Source organism: Hemitrygon akajei, chromosome 21 (genome assembly GCF_048418815.1).
Source record: "Hemitrygon akajei chromosome 21, sHemAka1.3, whole genome shotgun sequence".
Lineage (NCBI taxonomy): Eukaryota > Metazoa > Chordata > Chondrichthyes > Myliobatiformes > Dasyatidae > Hemitrygon > Hemitrygon akajei.
The window spans coordinates 51,342,474-51,361,334 of NC_133144.1; the positions used below are offsets into that span (position 1 = coordinate 51,342,474).

The 18,861-nt window shown below is 39.0% G+C and overlaps 1 protein-coding gene across 1 annotated transcript in view; it reads left to right on the forward strand.

Annotated features, from left to right (window-relative positions):
• Nucleotides 1–18,861, forward strand: part of LOC140714445 (heparan-alpha-glucosaminide N-acetyltransferase) — a 366,646-nt gene that overhangs the window by 314,799 nt on the left and 32,986 nt on the right. The window contains exon 15 of the mRNA XM_073025743.1: nt 15,778–15,855. Coding sequence (XP_072881844.1) covers nt 15,778–15,855 — 78 coding nt within the window. The remainder of the gene's footprint in view (nt 1–15,777; nt 15,856–18,861) is intronic.

Here is an 18,861-nt window from a genome sequence, read left to right on the forward strand (position 1 = left end):
GCCCTTCTAGCCCAGTCCCCCAGCAACCTCCAACTTAATCCTAGCCTAATCTCGGGGTAATTTACAATGACCAATTAACCTGCCAACCAGGATGTCTATGGACTGTGAGAGGAAATCGAAGCACCCAAAGGAAACCCACACGGTCACGGGGAGAATGTACAAACTACTTACAGGCAGTAGGTGAGTATTGAACCTGGGCTGCTGGTACTTAAAGCGTTGTGCTAACCACAACTTTACCGTGCCATCCCTAATAATGTAATGTAATGAGATAATAAAATTGCATATTTAGTGCCACAGTGAATATCTGGACAAATGAACCTTATGAAGTTTGAGAAAAGTGATATGTAGTTATAAAAACACTTATTTCCATGTAGATTAATGCAAACAAAAAATATCATTTCACCCTGGTGTATATGACGATCAAGTAAACTAACCTAATATAGATTCACATAAAATACTTTTAAATTCTGTTTTAAAACACTGATGGGTTTTGTACTGCTTGTAGAAACTTATTGATCCCTCTATAAATATATTCTGAGCACAAAATTATTCTTGCCATAAGCCCATGAGTTTTTAGGCTACATTGACAAAAGAACACCGAGGGATTGTAGTGAAAAATCACTTAAAGATGGAATTTAAATCAATTCCAGGTAGCAAGCAAGAACTTTGTAGTATTATTCATGAAAGGCACATATTTATATGGTAACAACAATACACACAAAATGCTGGTGGAACACAGCAGACCAGGCAGCATCTATAGGGAGAAGCACTGTCGATGTTTCGGGCCGAGACCCTTGGTCAGGACTAACCGAAAGGAAAGATAGTAAGAGATTTGAAAGTAGTGGGGGGAGGGGGAAATGCAAAATGATAGGAGACATCCTGTAGTACCTTATTACACCCAAGTACTTCTCACTTACAATTATATTATGAAATTTATTATACAGAGCAGTATTTGTTAATTGCTATTTAACAGCTTCCTTCAATTTCCTTAAAAATCCACAATTCAAAGTTCAAAGTAAATTTATTAGAATGTACATATGTATGTCATGGTATACTACCCTGAGATTCATCTTCTTGTGGGTAGTCACAGTAATACGAAGAAATACAATAAAATAAATGATTTTATTTTATTACACACCAAAATCGGACAACCAATGTGCAAAAGACAACCATTTGTGGAAAAAAAACAGCTAAGTTTTAAATAAATACATAAATAAGTAATGAATATTGAGAACATGAGTTGTTGAGTTTTTGGAAGTGTGTTCTTAGGGTGTGGGAAAAGTTCATTGTTGGGGCGAATGAAGTTATCCACTCTGGTTCAACTCTATCTTAGGTAGTTGTTTTTGTTTGGTAAAACTTCAAAGAAACAAACTCTTTACAGGCACATGTACACAACTCTAAAGATAAGGATTTTAAAGATGAGCTTTTCCAGTGCATGTAGAATACACATTACACGTAGCCCTTAAATGGCAGAATTCATTCTGCTGCTGGAACTTGGTGACTAGTTTTGTCAGCTAGTTTCGTTCTGTTAAAATGTCACAATTCTGTTTATGCCTAAGTTTCCTGTGCGCTTTCTGATCTGCACAGCATGCTTGTTTTTGTTTTGCCAAGAATCACAAGTAATTCCTGCAATAGAAATCTTCTCCTTCTCCTGTGTGCGAGAACCAAACGTGCTTAAGAAGTTGAAGAGCAAGTTTAGTTTTAAAATGAGTAAAATAGAAGTTGGCAGCCAACCACAGATACTTCATTTAATTATCCTGACCAAATTTAGTACTGGTTACCTTGAAGTCTACACAGCTGTGTGAAAAGGCAAAGGAAGTTTTTCCAGGGAATGTATTGTATTTCCACTCCACTTGCATTAGCAGCTACGCTGTCTACACAAAACTCCCAATTGGGTCCAGCTGCCTTCTGATGTCATGAGCTCTGATTGAGAATTCCCTGTACATCATCCAGAATATGGAGAGAAGCATGCAAGAGAGAATTCCACAAAACAATTTAAGGAGACAGATACATTGTATTGACTAAAAGGCTTTCAATCAGCTGTCACAAGAAGAAAAAGAATTTATTTACCTATGGGAGATGGACCATTTCGGAACAGTTCCCAGCACTTTGAATTGGAGGATTTGTGCTCCAGGCATTATAAAGGCAACAACAGAGAATCTTACAAGATTATCATTTCTGTGCATATTTTGTGTTTGAATGCTTGAAAACCAAGAAACCATTTATCTCTTACAACTAAAATGGCAACAGCAAAGAATGATAATGTTTTCATTTATATACCATCTTATCATTTCAAAACATCTCAAATTGTTCACTCAATTTATAAAACCTTATAATGTAGACAATCTACATTCTATATACAATGAGATGAATGACCAGCTCATCCATCTTGGTCTGTAGATGTTATTCTGGCCATCCGAATGGCAACCCCTGCAGCTTTCCTGCAGTTATTACCATGTGGGTGAAAGCATACTATTATATGCTATTTACATGCCAGAAAAAAGCCAATCCTTCCATGTCAGTCCTTATGCTCTGCATATAACTTCTTCCACCCTTTTGAGGACTTTGTGAGAATTTAATTGATCTCAATTGCTGAGCACCAACATGAAGTATTGACTCTTTTTGGATTTTCTCAACCTAAAAATGGTGAAAAACAGACGATTCAAAGGTTTCGTGTGAAAAAGATCAAGAAACTATTGCCACTTAAAGGATGTGAAGATCCATAACAATCGCAAAATGCTACAGCCGTTCGGATGAAAGGGTTTTTATTTTGACTTTTCTAGTTCAGAAACTCCGGTTTACATTTATTAGAATCAGGTTTAATATCTCTGCCAAATGTTGCAAAATGTGTTGTTTTGTTGTTTTATTGCAAGCCATAGTAATAAAAACTATAAATTACAATTAGAAGTAGATATTGTATATATAAAACATTAAATTAAATAAGTAGTGCAAAAGAGCAGAAAGCTACTGAGGAAATGTTCATGGCTTCATTATCCATTTAGAAATCTGATGACAAAGGGGAAGAATCTGTCCCTGAAACATTTGAGTGTGTGTCTTCAGGCTCCTGTATCTCCTCCTTGATGGTAGCAATGAGAAGTGGGCATGTCATGGGTGATGGGGGTCCTTAATGACAGATGCTGCCTTTTTGAGGCATTGCCTTTTGAAGGTGTCCTGAATGTTGGGGAGGCTGGTGCCCATGATGGAGCTGGCTGAGTTTACAACTCTGCAGCTTTTTCCAATCTTGTTCCGTGCGTGCCCCCCCCCCCCCCCCACCATACCAGATGGTAATGCAACCAGCTAGAATGATCTCCATGGTACATCTATAGAAGTTTGCAAGTCTCTTTGGTGCCATACCAAATCTCCTCAAACCCCTAATGAAATAGAGCTTCTGTCATGCTTTCTTTTCTGCATCAATATGTTGGGCCCAGGATAGATCTTCAGCAATGTTAACGTCCAGGAGCCTGAAACTGCTCACCCTTCCTGAAGTCCACAATCAATTCCTTGGTCTTATGTTGAATGCAGGGTTGATGCTGCAACACCACTCAACCAGCTGATCTATCTTGCTCCAGTATGCCTCCTCATCGCCATCGGAAATTCTGCCAATGATAGTTGGGTCATCGTCAAATTTATAGATCATGTTTGAACTGTGCCTAGACATGAAATCGTGGATGAATAGAAAGCAGAGCAGTGGGCTAAACAAGCATCCTTGAGATGCGCCAATGTTGATTGTCAGCGAGTCAGTGATTCCACTTATGGCACAAGTGAAACTGCGTTTTTCCAACAGTCTGGAGGCTTTCGTAGGTTTTTCGTCTATTTGGATATTTGTAGTTTTGGATAGTACAAAATGTCTTCCCTCATATATCAGCTCAGATAAAGGGTAAACTGTTTCAGCTTGTACCTACCAGCTTCAGAACACTTGAAAGTATTAAGCTGCTAGACTTTAGTTCCCTGTTTACAGGCTTTTCAAATTGTCTTACCATAGATGGAAATCAAGCATTTTAGTTACATAGTTACTTTACCTTGCATCTAATTCAACATAGAGTGTTTACCTACATAATAGGCATCACTGTCACTCAGGGTCATTTGGAATGCTTCGCGGTGTTTGAATGGTTTGATGTGATGGAATTCACTTTTGGGTCATTGCTATTAAATTATTGGGGGGATCTGAGTTCAAATCCCTCACAGCTGTTAACCATTTTGATGCTTTCACTGTTGGCATTAATGGCATGCTACACTGTTGAAACTGTCTAAAGCCAAAATCCCATGCTCTCTATACTGATGATCCCATAACTTTGTTCTGAGATGGGAGTTCTTGATGAACTGTGGCCGGCATTTAACTATTAACAGACTAAGTGGTCATCGACCTTACCTCACTCCTGCTGGAGGGACAAGTGGTTGTCTGAGTAGCTGCAGGAAAGCAAAACTTCAAAATAATTAATTATGATAAATGATTGAATTTTTCTGAGTGATCACTGTCAGTTGCTAAGCTAAATCAAATGATTCTTGCTGGAAAGCTCAGCGCAGAAATTGAGATCATAGCACTTTTTAATACTTAAATAGTTATGATTTAATTGTACGCTAGCATAATTACATTGTATTTTAAAAGAGGAATAATAAATATCAGAGTATATCATCAGCATACGAAGAGGAGATGGGTGGTAAATGACAATGAAAACTTAATTAACAGTTGGGTAAACAACAGAGAAACAAAGTACACAACTTCTCCTGGTAAAAACAAGATCGTTTATCCAGCAAATGGTGTGAGTAAAAGTTATAAATTGTCTTGTAAAACTAGAATCAGTCACAGTAATCGTTTAGAGCAGCATGGTCACAAACCCGACTGACAGTGGAATCCAATCATCTCCATACTCTATGAACTAGTTGCCCTTGGTACCCAATAACTACAAGAGAGTGACTTAAACAAAAATAGGATTCTTGAAGATGTTTAAGTTCCTAACTTTAATTTTTTTTATTTTAATTTTTATTTGATAGAGTTATTCATTGCATCTTAATTTATTTAGTTCCTCACACAATCAATAACATGTGATTAATAACATAATAAAATTACCTTCTGATAACCTCTAGCACTTTTGTTACGGGTTGTTAATAACTGGGAACACATTCAATTAAATGTATCTTTATTACCCATCGATATGGTTACTAAAGTTGTTGTTGATCAGGAGAAAATCCTTAAGAGGTAAAATAACACCATACAATGATAGTAAATAATGCATTAAATCTTAGCTTGATTCAACCATGTTTGATAATATTCAGTCACTTAATTGCTGATGGAATGATGAATGGGTGAGGATAATTATGGAAAAATATCTCTTTGCTGTCAAGGTGACAATTGAATCATCCATTGCCAAGGAAGAGTAAATGGAAGCTTTCAAAAATATTCAAATAGTTCAAATGGTTCAATTTAATAGCAGGAAATGCATACAGTACACAACCTGAAATTCTTACTCCTCACATATTGTAAGTGCTTCTGTGTAATGACTCACTTCGAATTTTTTGATTATAATTGTAAGCATTTGTAATTGTAATAATTTGAGCTGCTCTTCTGTTGCTGGTTAAGGAAGCAATGTAAGTTGGAACATCAATGAGAAATAAAGAAAATAATTCAAGGTTATGAGCAAAGCCAGCAAATCCTTCCCATCAGTTTCCCAAATGCTCACCAGATGTATGGGCTGTATATAGCTGAGCACTCGTAAGCTGTGAATGACCTGTACATTGTTGTGGGATCTCTAGTGTTCTCTAATAAATAGATGTATGTAAATACATGTATGTAGTTTTATAGGGTCCATCTTCTCTAATCATATGAGCAGGAATCAGACAGAGCAGTTGGCCAGATAATGTTCTGTTTATCTCACCTTTACAAATCAAAACCTGTTTTCCCAAATGATTTATACTGAGTAAGACTAACATATTAATGCTTCCCACACCCAAAAAGTTCATGCAAGTGAAAAATGCAACATAGATTTGTAACTTTATTTTCTTATATTATGTTGTCTGATGCATCCAGAGTTTTAAAACAATTCTTCCATCAACAACTTTTAATGCATTTGAATAGCAGAGCAGCTGAGCTCTGGTGCTGTTAGCAGGGAAGTTCTCCGAAGTAGCCATCCTATTAGAAAGCTGAAATTTGTCAATCAGCACCTTGTTATAAAAGAGCTTAATGAAACAAACGCTGTTCATGCTGTTGTGACTTGCTTTGGAAATTTTGATAGTTGGTGGTGAAATGTTCTGTGATTGATGATCAGGTCTGGCCTTACCAACAGCTGGTGACCATGTGCTGTTCTCACCTTCACCAGCATTAGCTGGAACACACAGGTTTAGAAAATGCACTTTTGTCACGGCGAAGAGCATGACCTGTCAATCCACCTTTCACTCACATTAATAAATATTCAACACTATGACATTCATTAGGAATATTAATTTTCTATTGCACTTTACTCAAATCAATGGCAACCCTTGTATTTTCAGTCAGCAGTGGATACCTCAACCAAACTAATCAGGAGTCTTCACACCATAGATGTGAAATAGTAAGTGAAACTGTAATGCAAGCTTTGGGACTTTTGCACTTAGCATCCAAAAACAAATACAATTTAATTTGAAGACTCCTTTTAATCAAACTAGTTTTAAATTATTTAAGTTTATGACCAATAATACAGTCAAACAAAATTTACCTCAGCAAAGAATTGTGTGGTGACTCTTTTGACAGGAATTCTGGGGAAAGACAAGGGGATGGAAACAATTTCGCAGCTCGCTCAAGGACAATGTACTCACTGTCCCTTTTGACATTCATTCTGTAATTCTGTGCTAACATTACTTCACATAGTATTGAAATGTATGGGCAAAACTTTAAGGTGAGATTGATTAAGCAGCCAATGCTGAGCATTAAAAGAAAACAGCAGATCCTTAATATGGGTGGAAAGTTAGCGCAACATTATTACAGCACCAGCAAACCAAGTTCATTTCTGCTGCTGCCTGTAAGGAGTTTGAATGTTCTCTCTGTTACCATGTGTGCTTCCTCTAGGTGCTCCAGTTTCCTCACACATTCCAAAGGCGTAAAGGTTAGTAGGTTAATTTGTCACATGGGTGTAATTGGGTGGCGTAGGCTTGTTGGGCCGGAAGGGCCTGTTACTGTGATGTATCTTTAAATAAATAAAAATAAGTAATATTTCTTTTGTCCACAAAATATAATGGTAAAATATCTTGTGCTAAGCATGACATTTATGATAATACTATGCTCCCCTTGTATTGTAGTGGCAACCCACATTTCCCACTAAGTTACTGAAGTGGGTCTTTGACTCACATCCTTATATCCAAGGTGACACAGATACCATTCATGCATATATTCACACTGATAGAATGAGTGAAATATTCTGCCTACTTGTTTTGAATTATGTTATGATCTTTCATAGACAGAATAACACTTCTGTGATATCTTGGAGGGAAACTTCAGGGGTATAAAGAAAAACTGAGAAAGCCCACCTGTATTCAATCACTGTTGTTATGGCATCTTTATGGACAATATTTAAAATTTGTTGCACACTGGGGTATAATAACTTTTAGGATTAATTTATGTAATTGAACCCATGAACTTTATGTTTGAAAATAATGCACCTTGTTAAATTCTTGCAATGTTTAGATACATGATTCATGAGGTCCTTGTTGCTTTTCTTTGCCTGTAGATGACTTAATTGGGTTTAATTTGGAAATGTTTTCATTGATTAAAGCTAAGAAGTATGATGAAAAGAAGATTTTTTATCTTAATGGCTTTAGAAGTTCCAAGCAAAACAAGTTTGAACAATTTTACCAGGAAAATCTGATGGATTACTCTTGGCGAAACACATCCTTTAGATTATTTTATTGGATTTTATTAGGCATTGGTCAGAGTCAATGTCTACTTCCTAGTCTCAATAATTTCTTTAATGTAAAAACATAGACATAATATATTGTATTTGTAAAAAAGAATTTGGCAACTTCCACATTCTTGAGGGATATCCCAGTGTATTGTAGTCAAGGAATTATTTTTCATATACTGTTCCTGTGGTGATACTGTTGAAAGAATTTTACAAATCTTGATCTTCAATCATTGCACAATGGTTCAGTCTTTCAGTGCATCCACTGTCTACAGAACTTTTAATGTTAGAATATATTGCATGGAAGTAGACTTACATGCCTGTTTACCTTATTTAAACCCAGAAATGTAATCTCACTCCAGTTGAAGGCTATGATTGATCTTGATTCTGATGTAACTCCACAGGGGAAATCATTGTTTAAGTTCAGAAAAGGCATTTTAATCTGCCAAGCTTTCACTCCAAGGCCATCTACAATCTGCATTGCCAAAAGCTTGAAGGGAATGAATGGGCAAACTAATGGGTAAAGCTTCCATATTGTACTCACATCATTTCTCATCTCACCATTTGTTTCATGAAGAATTCCATTTTCGAACGGGGGGATGCCTGATTTACTGGGTCACTTCACCTATAGTGGAAGAGTCTTGGACCAGAGTGCACAACCTCAGAATAGAAGGACATCCCTTTAGAATAGAAGTGAGGAGGAATTGCTTTAGCCAGAAAGTGGTGAATCTGTGGAATTCATTGCCACAGGCAGATATGGAGGCCAAGTCATTGGGTGTATTTAAAGTGAAGGTTGATATGTTCTTAATTAGTAAGGGTATCAAAGGTTGCACAGAGAAGGCAAGAGAATGGGGATGAGGGATAATAAATAAGCCATGGTTGAATGTTGAAGCAGACTCAATGGGCTGAATGGCCTAATTCTGCTCCTATGACTTATGGTCTTCACTTTAGCACAAAGATAAACCCTGCTCTGGTGAGCACATGATGGAACTCATATTGCAGAGTGTTCAAGTAAAATAATTATGGGAGCTTGGTTCAGTTTGTTCAGTTTCGTTTGGTTGAGAGCTTGGGTGTTCATTTCTTTTTTTTATGTAAATATGGCAGTTGAGAGAACTAGTCAGTCTCAAAATGGGAATGGTAACTTTCTCCTTTTAATGTTTGCAAATAGTTAATTGGATCATGAGGGAACTAAGCCAGGTCACTGGGTAGTGAAGTGCTGCAGTAGTTAGTGTTGTTGTTTCAACAGCTCCAGCAACCTAACTCAATCCTGACTTCAAGTTTTGTTGGTATGGAGCTTGGGCACCAAAGTCAAAGTTGAGTTTATTGTCATATGGCAGAAGTACATGTATGCACAGGCACAATGCGAAAGTTACTGGCAGCAGCATCACAGACACATAGCATAAGATAAGAAGTGTTCACAAGAAAGACATAAAGTAAACATAAATTATACACATTTTTTTCCAAGAAAACAAAATTAGAACACAAAAAAGTAGTCATTATGGGCATTGTGTTGCTATATTGAGATAGTGATTGGGGTTGTGCAGATTGGTTCAAGAAAGTTATTTACCATCACAACAGGTCAACAGTAGATGCCATTTCATAGGCCCTTCACTCAATGCTGGAACACCTGGACAGCAAAGATGCATAGATCAGGATGCTTTTCATTGACTATGATCATCACATCAAAACTAATTAATAAGCTTCAGCACATAGGCCTCAATACCTCCCTGTACAACTGGACTGATTTCCTCACTTGCATACCCCAGTCAGTTTGGATTGGCAACATTTCCTCCAAATTCTCCATAACACAAGTGCACCATAACATAAGGCTGTGTGCTTAGCCCCCTTTTCTTCTTATTTTATGCTTCTGACTGTGAGACTAAGCACAGATCCGACGCAATATTCAAATTTGCTGATGACACCACTGTTGTTGGCTGAGTCAAACATGGTAAAGAATCAGCATAAAGGGGGGGGGGGGGGGGGATTTTGAAAACCTGGATCAAGGAACTCATTCTTCAGGAAGAGGAAACTGGAGGCCCATGGTCCAGTCCTGATCAGAGGTAGCGAGGATCAGCAACTTTAAATTCCTTGGTGTTATCATTTCAGAAGATCTGTCCTGGGTCCAGCACATCAGTGCCATTACGAAGAAAGTGCAGCAGTGCCTCTACTTTCTTAGAAGTTTGTAGAGGTCTAAAACTTTGACAAACTTCTCTAGATGTATGGTGGAAAGTTTAATGACTGGTTGTGTCACAGCCTGGTATGAAAACACCAATGCCCTTGCATGGAAAAACCTACAAAAAATAGTGGACGTGGACCAGTCCATCATGGGTAGAGCCCTCCCCACCCACTGAGCACATCTACATGGAGCGATGTCACAGGAAAGCAGCATCCATCATCAAGGGCCCCCACCATCCAAGTCACGCTCTCTTCTCATTGCTGTCATCAGGAATGAAGTACAGGAACCTCGGGACCCACACCACCAGGTTCAGGAACTGTTCCCACAACTACTTTCAAGGATTCCTCATTTCTTGTTCTCGGTATTTATTGCTTTTTTCATTGATTGTCCATATTGCTGAGTATAGTCTTGCATTGATTCTATTGTGTTTCATGCGAATGCCGCAAGAAAATGAATCTCAGGGTTATATAAGGTGACATATATGTACTTTGATAATAAATTTACTTTGAACTTTGAATGAATAGTTGAAGGGAAGTAGTTATTCTTGAACCCGATGGTGTTGAATTTCGGGCTCCTGTACCTCCTGCCCAATGATAACAGTGGGAAGATGGCATGATCTGGGTGGTGGAGATCTCTGATGACAGATGTTGCTTTCTTGAGGCAATGCCTCCTCTAGATACTTTCAATGGTGGTAATAAGTAGCAGAATGGGACTGATGGGGATATAGTGAGAGTTGTAATAGACTTGATGGACCAAATGCTTTCCTTCGATGTCTTAAGAAAACATAAATTATGAGAAAAATGATTCCAACATCTTGCAATAGGAGTCAGTTCAGCAGCCATTGACTCAACAACTAAACTGAGCACTTGAGCTGAAGGGTGCTTTTGATGACTAACCCAGCAGTCTATCTCAGCAGTGGAGTTTGGATAAAGAGTCTACAATTATTACTGGTTTTAATGAACATCTGATATGTCTCCAATGGTGAGAGAGTCTAAGACCAGATGACACAGCTTCAGAATACATGGGCATCCCTTTAGAACAATTCATTGTGGGGGCCAAGTCATTGGGTGTATTTAAAGCAGAGGTTCATAGGTACTTGATTATTAAAGGCATCAATGTCAAAGGTTGCTGGGAGAGGGCAGTTGAATGGGTTTGACAGGGATAATAAATAGAGAAGCAGACTTGATGGGCTGGGTGCCCTAATTCTGCTCCTATGCCTTATGGTTTTTCAGTCTTATCAATGCTTCCCAGCTGGTTAGAGATGATCCTGCAAGCTAATGTCTGTATGGGTAAGTTGTTCACTTGATGGACAGATAGCAGGTAGCATATCTGGTAACTTATTCAAAAACACAGTAGCTGCCTAAAATCAAGCTATAATAATATATGTTGAGGAATCTTGATACCGTTTTCTTTCAGTATATTATGATGCATGGACTGTAAAGGCTAAAATTCTAACAAATAATTGTTATATTTCTTATTTTTAAAGTATATTTTCTTATAGCTCAACAACAAACTTTCACAACTAATATTGAAAATCTGCTCCTCTTCACATTTTGTGGAATTAAGCTTTGGTGCCAACATCTCCTTGGTAATCAACAGAACATTAATGGCTGGAGAGATATTGCTGCAATAATGTCCCAACCAATAATATGAACCAATAATATCTCATTCCTTTTCTCATAGCAAAGCATCCCAATGTCTGCACAGCAGACTGTATTCAAAAATGTATGTGTTTTTGGCATTGGTGGGACAGATACAGATAAACACCTGAATAAAAAATGGCCTGAAAGGCAGTTTTAATGGGAGAGAGAGAATGGGAAGGAAGTTTAAAAAAGAAGAATTCCATGACTTAGCATCTTAGTATTAAAGCATGTTCACCAATATTGGAGTGATTAACATGCAGATGTAAATTGTGGAAACACAAGTACCAAAGAAGGTTATAGCATGGACGATGATGGATGGTTTAGTAGGAGTGATGCTAAAGGGATACTTGTAGAAAGATACACCTTGTACAACATTATATTAAGGTCATGTTGTTGCACATCTAAGCAAGCCCACGCTCCTGAGTTGCATTAACATTGCGTCCATTTCTTATCTACTGAATTCATTCCTTTCAGATTGAAGCTCAGGTTTGACGAATGGTGAAGTGATGAATAACCAGAATAGATCTATTGTGGGCACTGTACTAATACATCTATTTGACTTGCACAGTGTAAACAAAACTCTGCCTTGAAGATTCTTATATTTTTAAAAACATGAAGTCTTTAATTTTCAGGAGGTTCCCTTTTGCAGTATCATCATAATTATGGATCTTTATCTCAGAAATGATGAATGATTATACTGGAGTCTTTAGTTCATAGACATAGGTACAGAAGTATTTTATTTGTGGAGTTAGGCTGCTTATGATTAATCAGCTGCATACTGGCAGGACATAAAGTGCTATTGTGGGAAATAAGTGCACCACAATGATGCAGTAAAAGTAAACTTCCAGGCAAAAGATTGGTTGCTTGGTACATGTAGGAGCATTACCATTAAGTAGATCGCACGGAATTGAGTTGCGTAATTTTGATAGAAATGCTTATGTGTGAAAAGCAATGTAAGCATGTCAAGAGCTGACGATAAAAACTAAAAATAGTGTAACCTCTCAAAAAAAGTCATTGACCTGAAATCTTGCCACTTCCTTAGTCCACAGATGCTGCCTGACCTGCTGAGTATCGACAGCATTCTCTATTTTTATTTCAAATCTTGATTTTTTTTTTACCTTTTCATTTACAATACTGCATTCTTCTTTGATTTTACTTACAAACAAATAACTACTCAAACCTTAGTGGCAACTTTATCATAGTTTTAACTCTATGATCAAATCCTGTTGTAAACAGAAACTAGCATTGAAAGAGAGATTCCTTGTTAATCAACACACACAACTGCAAGAGGAACTCAGCATGTCAGGCAGTATCTGTGAAAAAGAATAACAGTCGGTGTTTCAGGCCGAGACCATTCTTCAGGTCTGAGAAGGAAAGGGGAAGATGCCAGAATAAAAAGGTGGGTTGAGCAGAAAGAGGCAAGAAGGAAGACGATAAGTGAAGCCAGGTGGGTGGAAAAGTCAAGGGCTGGAGAAGAAATAATCTGATAGGACAGGAGAGGACCACAGGAGAAAGAGAACAAAAAGGGGACCCAGGGGGAAGTGATAGGAAGCTCAGAAGAAGTGAAAGGTAAGAGTGGGGAATAGAGGAAGAAGGAATGCTATTTGTAGTTGCAGTTAAGTTGTAAAACCAAGGTCTCATCTATTGTACATGGATGCTGCTTGACTTACTGAGTGTCTCCAGCACTTTGAGTGTATTGCTCAAGATTTCTGGCATCTGCAGAATCTCTTTTGTTAGTGGAGATCCCTTGGTATTATATAAAGAAGAGCCAATGGATTTGAGTATCTGGGGTGACATTTTCACCTCAGCCAAGACCATGCAAAGAATAAATAATCAGTTCATTTTTTTCACTAGTTGTTTAATGGGGAGGAGAGGAGTGTTGGTAGGGGTTACAGTATGCAAAGTGGCTGATGCATTTTCCTACAAAACAATGGTTGTCATTTATCGGCATATTCCGAAGAAGTGTTGAAATAGGAGCTTACTCTTTGCTCACTATCAGACGGAGACCACATAGCTGAGCACATTAATTGGACACAAAAGAATGAATAAAATTCCCCCTTCCAAAAGCTTACAGTATGATTATAAAAGTCACTAAAAGAGAAAGTAAATGAGCATTAGTCCCCCAATCCAACATCTCCTGGAGTGTTAAACTAAAGTTGGATAAGCAATTAAGAGTTCATTATATTCAGCCGTGGATTCTCTTGTTAATCAACTGCTAATTATTTCTCAATAAGCTTCCCGTATTGACGTCACAATCATTAATCCTGTAGTGTGAACGTCTGCACAGGCCAATGACATGGAATACATTGGCAGTCAGCCCAGAGCTAAACAAAGAAAAACCCCATAAAATTATAACTGAGGATCATATTAAAGGAGCAATGTGATTTTGAATGCGATAGTTGGATTGATAGGGAGATTGTAAACTAGATGTATATCACCTCTTCTCGTTCATTCAGTTTCCTATTCTCCACTTTGTAATTCTTCCCAGTGAATCTTTACAGATTTTTACAGGGATTAACAAAATCCCTTCACTTAAACTGCATTTAGGTAGTTAGCCTTGAGTGTCATATACCCAGCTGATGTCATAAGTGGATTGACCAGACAGATTGGAAAGAGGGGCTACTGAGAGCAACTACCTCTAGGCATGAGTTGGTTGGTGGAGATAGGGATGGAGGGAGAGCAGGGTGATGACAAGAGGAAGTTGATGACAGTGGTGGGGTTTGCATGGAACCTACAGAGCAAGAGCTCTCCTCTGGCCTATTCAAGGTCAAGGATTAGAATTAGACTCGAATTTACCAGAGGAGAATTCTAGCTCTCCAGGTTCTACTAAAAACATTCTTCATGCAGGTCTCACTGACTTACCAATAGATTCAGCTGGTAAAGAGTACTCGAAGAGTGTCCTACTCGTAAGCAGGTTCAATTTTCAAAAGAGATCGTTTGGATCTGGGTGGAGCCTTACTCTGAAAGATATGTTAGTCTTCCTTAAACTGCTCCTGTCATTATTTCTCTAAGAGGACCACAACCTCGTCATAGGGGTTGGAGACATGCGTGCCTCAATGACCCAGAGAGATTTATGCTTTGGCTCTTGGTAGGGTCACCCATGCCAAACAGGTCAAAGGGAAGAGGCCAGATGAAGAGCAGTCCACCAATCCTCCAGGTTTGGAGTTTCAGCTCAGGGCTAACAACCCTGACTGGTCAAAAAAAATTGTTATGAAAACAGCTGTGAAAAATCCTTCTATATCTGTGTGCAACAGTATATGGCCAAAGACAGACAGAGATGGAGGACCTTCACTGCTGCCCTAAACACCAGTGGCGTAACAGGCAGTAACCAACCAGTCACGATAGTCTAAAATACAGAATTCCATGACATTGACTCCATGATGATGAATGATCAACTGTAGACAAACTACACTGGCGGGGTGTGATAAGCTGTAGCTAAATTGTATGTAACTTGAAGAAATTGTTGCCACTAATCACTGAGAGCTTAGAACAGCCACATTAATTTTGCTTTGGAAAATTAAGTCATTGCACAGAAACAGTTTTTGCCAATATATCTAGGTTGGAGATTGGAGTTAGAGTCTTGGTTACAAAAGGAGAACTACTAAACACACTCTTCCCCAGTCACCTAATGGTTTATCAGCAATTGAACTGGGTCTTAGTGCTGAAGGGAATGTATCACAGTTGAATATATGTAGCTAAAACATCAGTGTTTCTCCAAAACAACATAAGACTTGACCAGAGGCGAATTCTTGCTCTCCAGGTGCCACTAAAATAGGGGTTCCAAACCTTTTTTATACCATGGACCAATATAATGAAGCAAGAGGTCCATGGACCCCAGCTTGGGAACCCCTGCATTAAAAGAATTCGTCTTACAGGTCTCACTGACCTACCAATGGATTCAGAAGACATGAAGAGAGTTCCACTCATAATCAGGTTAAAATTTCGTAAGAGACCATGGATCTGGTTTGGGTCTGGGTGGAGCATTACTCTTACTTCTGTACTGTATGCTCAATCAAGGTGTCAGCGGTCAAATGGTGGCATTTTAATATTCAAAACCTTTCTTTGTTTTTTTTTCCCAATCTTTTCATAGGCTGGAAAGATCATACTTATATATCGGCCGAACAATTTCAGCATCCTCAAGCGGTTTCTGATCTGGGCCATTTTATTGGTAAGTAAAGTAGTCTGCATCCAGAATAAATGATTCTCATAGGCAGTAAGGTTAGATTATCCTGAATCCTCTGTCTCCATTTGTCATCCATCTGTGACATTAGCTTCTAATTTTTCTTTCTTTTTATCCTTCATAGGAGAGGTCATCCCCACCCTGACCTGCTGGGTACTTCTTCCCTCTCTATATTTTTCACTCCGACCTCCTCTTGTCTACTATATGTTTCTCTGTTGATGTCCTCCCATTTTCTCATTGACTAGATGACCTTGTTTCCAGTTTATCCCCTTGGTCAACCTATTTTATTTCCTTTCCCCACCCTCCCTTGGCTTAGCAAGATTCTTTTATCTCCTTTTGCAGCTCTGACAAATTATCTCTGACCAGAAACATTGTTTCTCCCCCATGGATGCAGCCTGACCTACTCAGTATTTCCAGCAATTTCTCTTTTATTTTAAATCCCATACTTTGAAGTCTTATGCCCCTCTTTCCAAGACACTGTGTTCCCTTCGAGGTCCCAGACCCCAGCTATTTGCACAGCCACTAATGCATACCCTGACCTCCACCACTCTTAGGTTTCTTAACCAGTTGTAAACCTTGCCCTCTTAATGTTCACAAATCTGACTTGAGCTTGGGCCCTGATCAGGCCCATAGCTACTGAGCCGGTAGCCCCAGTGACCCAGTTAGTGGTGCTCCTGCCTTGCATCTCCAGTGACCCCAGACTCTGGACCAGTGACCAGTGACCAGTGACCAGACTGGTCACTGAGAGTAGAGTCTGAGGGAAATTGATGGGAATGTGGAGAGAATAGGTTACAGAGAAAATTAATTGAGGATCAGAGAGAGTTCATGAGCCAAAATGGCCTCCTTTTGTAGAACAAAGAATAGTACAGCAGAGAAACAGCCCACAAAATCTGTACCGAACACAATGCCAAAATTAAACCAATGCCATTTGCACTCACATCATTCATGTCCCTCCATTCCTTACATATTGATATTGAAAAGCCTCTTACACACTAGTATCATAGCTGGTAGCCCATTCCCCCACGTACCTCTTTCTGTGTAAAAATAAAATTGACGCACACATCTCCTTTAACTTTCATACTCTCACCTTAAAGCTCTGCCTTCCGCTATTTAACATTTCTACACTAGGGAAAATATGCTGATTGTCTATGCCTCTTATAACTTAACAAACGTCCACCAGATCTCCCCTCAGCCTCCAATACTAAGAGATACAATCCAAGTTTGTTGAACTTCTTATAACTCATGGTAATCCAGGGAATATTCTTGTAAACCTCATCTGTATCCCTTCCATGGCCGTTACATCCCTCTCGGAATGAGCACCCAGAATTTCACACAATTTTCTAATTGCGATGTAATAAAGAAGTCATAAGGAAGTAAGAAAAATATGAGAAATTTGGCCCCTGACATCAAAACATGCATTGTTCACACAGCGGGGCCCAAGACTCAACTAGAGTTTGCAATACCAGGCCTATGCTTTAAATTCTCACAGGTCCACTATGTAATATCCGGAGAATAGACATTAATTGTTCTTCTGGCTCCCAGAGCAATAAAATACACAGCTGCATGTTTATGGAGTGAAGAGAAACAAATTAGAGGGGAACCAGAAATACAACATGCAAAATGAAAAGCCCCTCCAAATTTGAATAGCAATGGAGTTACAGTTGTTGCCTCAAAATTAAAAGATTCTTATTTCTTCAAATTCTCGGTCCTTCCACCCTGACCACAGTATAGTGTCAAAATGGGACTGATCAAAATCCCATACTTTTGAGTGATGAGGAGCCTCTTCCCAAGGTTCTGACATCGGTGTTTTCATATGCATTGTGTCTGCTGTACCTCAGTGGATGGTGCTCTTGTCTCTGAGTCAGGTGGAGTGTATTTAAGTCTTACATTATTTACAGTACTGTCCAAAAGTCTTAGGCACAGATATATGGCTGGGGTACTTTTGCTTAGTACTGTATTTGTCAATGCGGAGCGGAGAGCCAGTTTGTAAATCTGGTTGGAGCAAAAGATGTTGGGAAAGGTGAGGGTAGAGCAGCAGAGAAGGAGTGTGGGACAGGAGGAGTGTGAGAAGGAATGCCAAGGATGGGGGCTGGCACAGGTGGTGCAGACACACCCAGCCCTGAGATGTTGGGCAAGGTCAAGGAGATGGTGGAATGGACTTTAGGAGATCTAGGACTCATATGGAGCCAGTGATCATTAATGGAGAATGTGTGGAGCAGGTTAAGACCTACAAGTATCTGGGAGTACAGTTGGACGAGAAGCTAGACTGGACTGCCAACACAGATGCCTTGTGCAGGAAGGCACAGAGTCGACTGTACTTCCTTAGAAGGTTGGCGTCATTCAACGTCTGCAGTGAGATGCTGAAGATGTTCTATAGGTCAGTTGTTGAGAGCGCCCTCTTCTTTGTGGTGGCGTGTTGGGGAGGAAGCATTAAGAAGAAGGACGCCTCACGTCTTAATAAGCTGATAAGGAAGGCGGGCTCTGTCGTGGGCAAAGTACTGGAGAGTTTAACATCGGTAGCTGAGCGAAGGGCGCTGAGTAGGCTACGGTCAATTATGGAAAACCCTGAACATCCTCTACATAGCACCATCCAGAGACAGAGAAGCAGTTTCAGCGACAGGTTACTGTCGATGCAATGCTCCTCAGACAGGATGAAGAGGTCAATACTCCCCAATGCCATTAGGCTTTACAATTCAACTGCCAGGACTTAAGAACTTTTTAAAGCTATTATTAATGCTTTTTGAGCTAGTGATTTAGATGCATATCATATTATTACTGAGTTAAGTATTGTATTGTATGTAATGAGTTTTTGCTACAACAAGTGTATGGGACATTGGAAAAAAATGTTGAATTTCCCCATGGGGATGAATAAAGTATCTATCTATCTATCTATCTATCTATCTATCTGATTCCAAACAATTGGTTCATTGATCAATGAAGAATGTTCCTCTGGTGTTTCCCCGTCCCTCCCCTCTCCCTTCCCCTTTTCCAAGC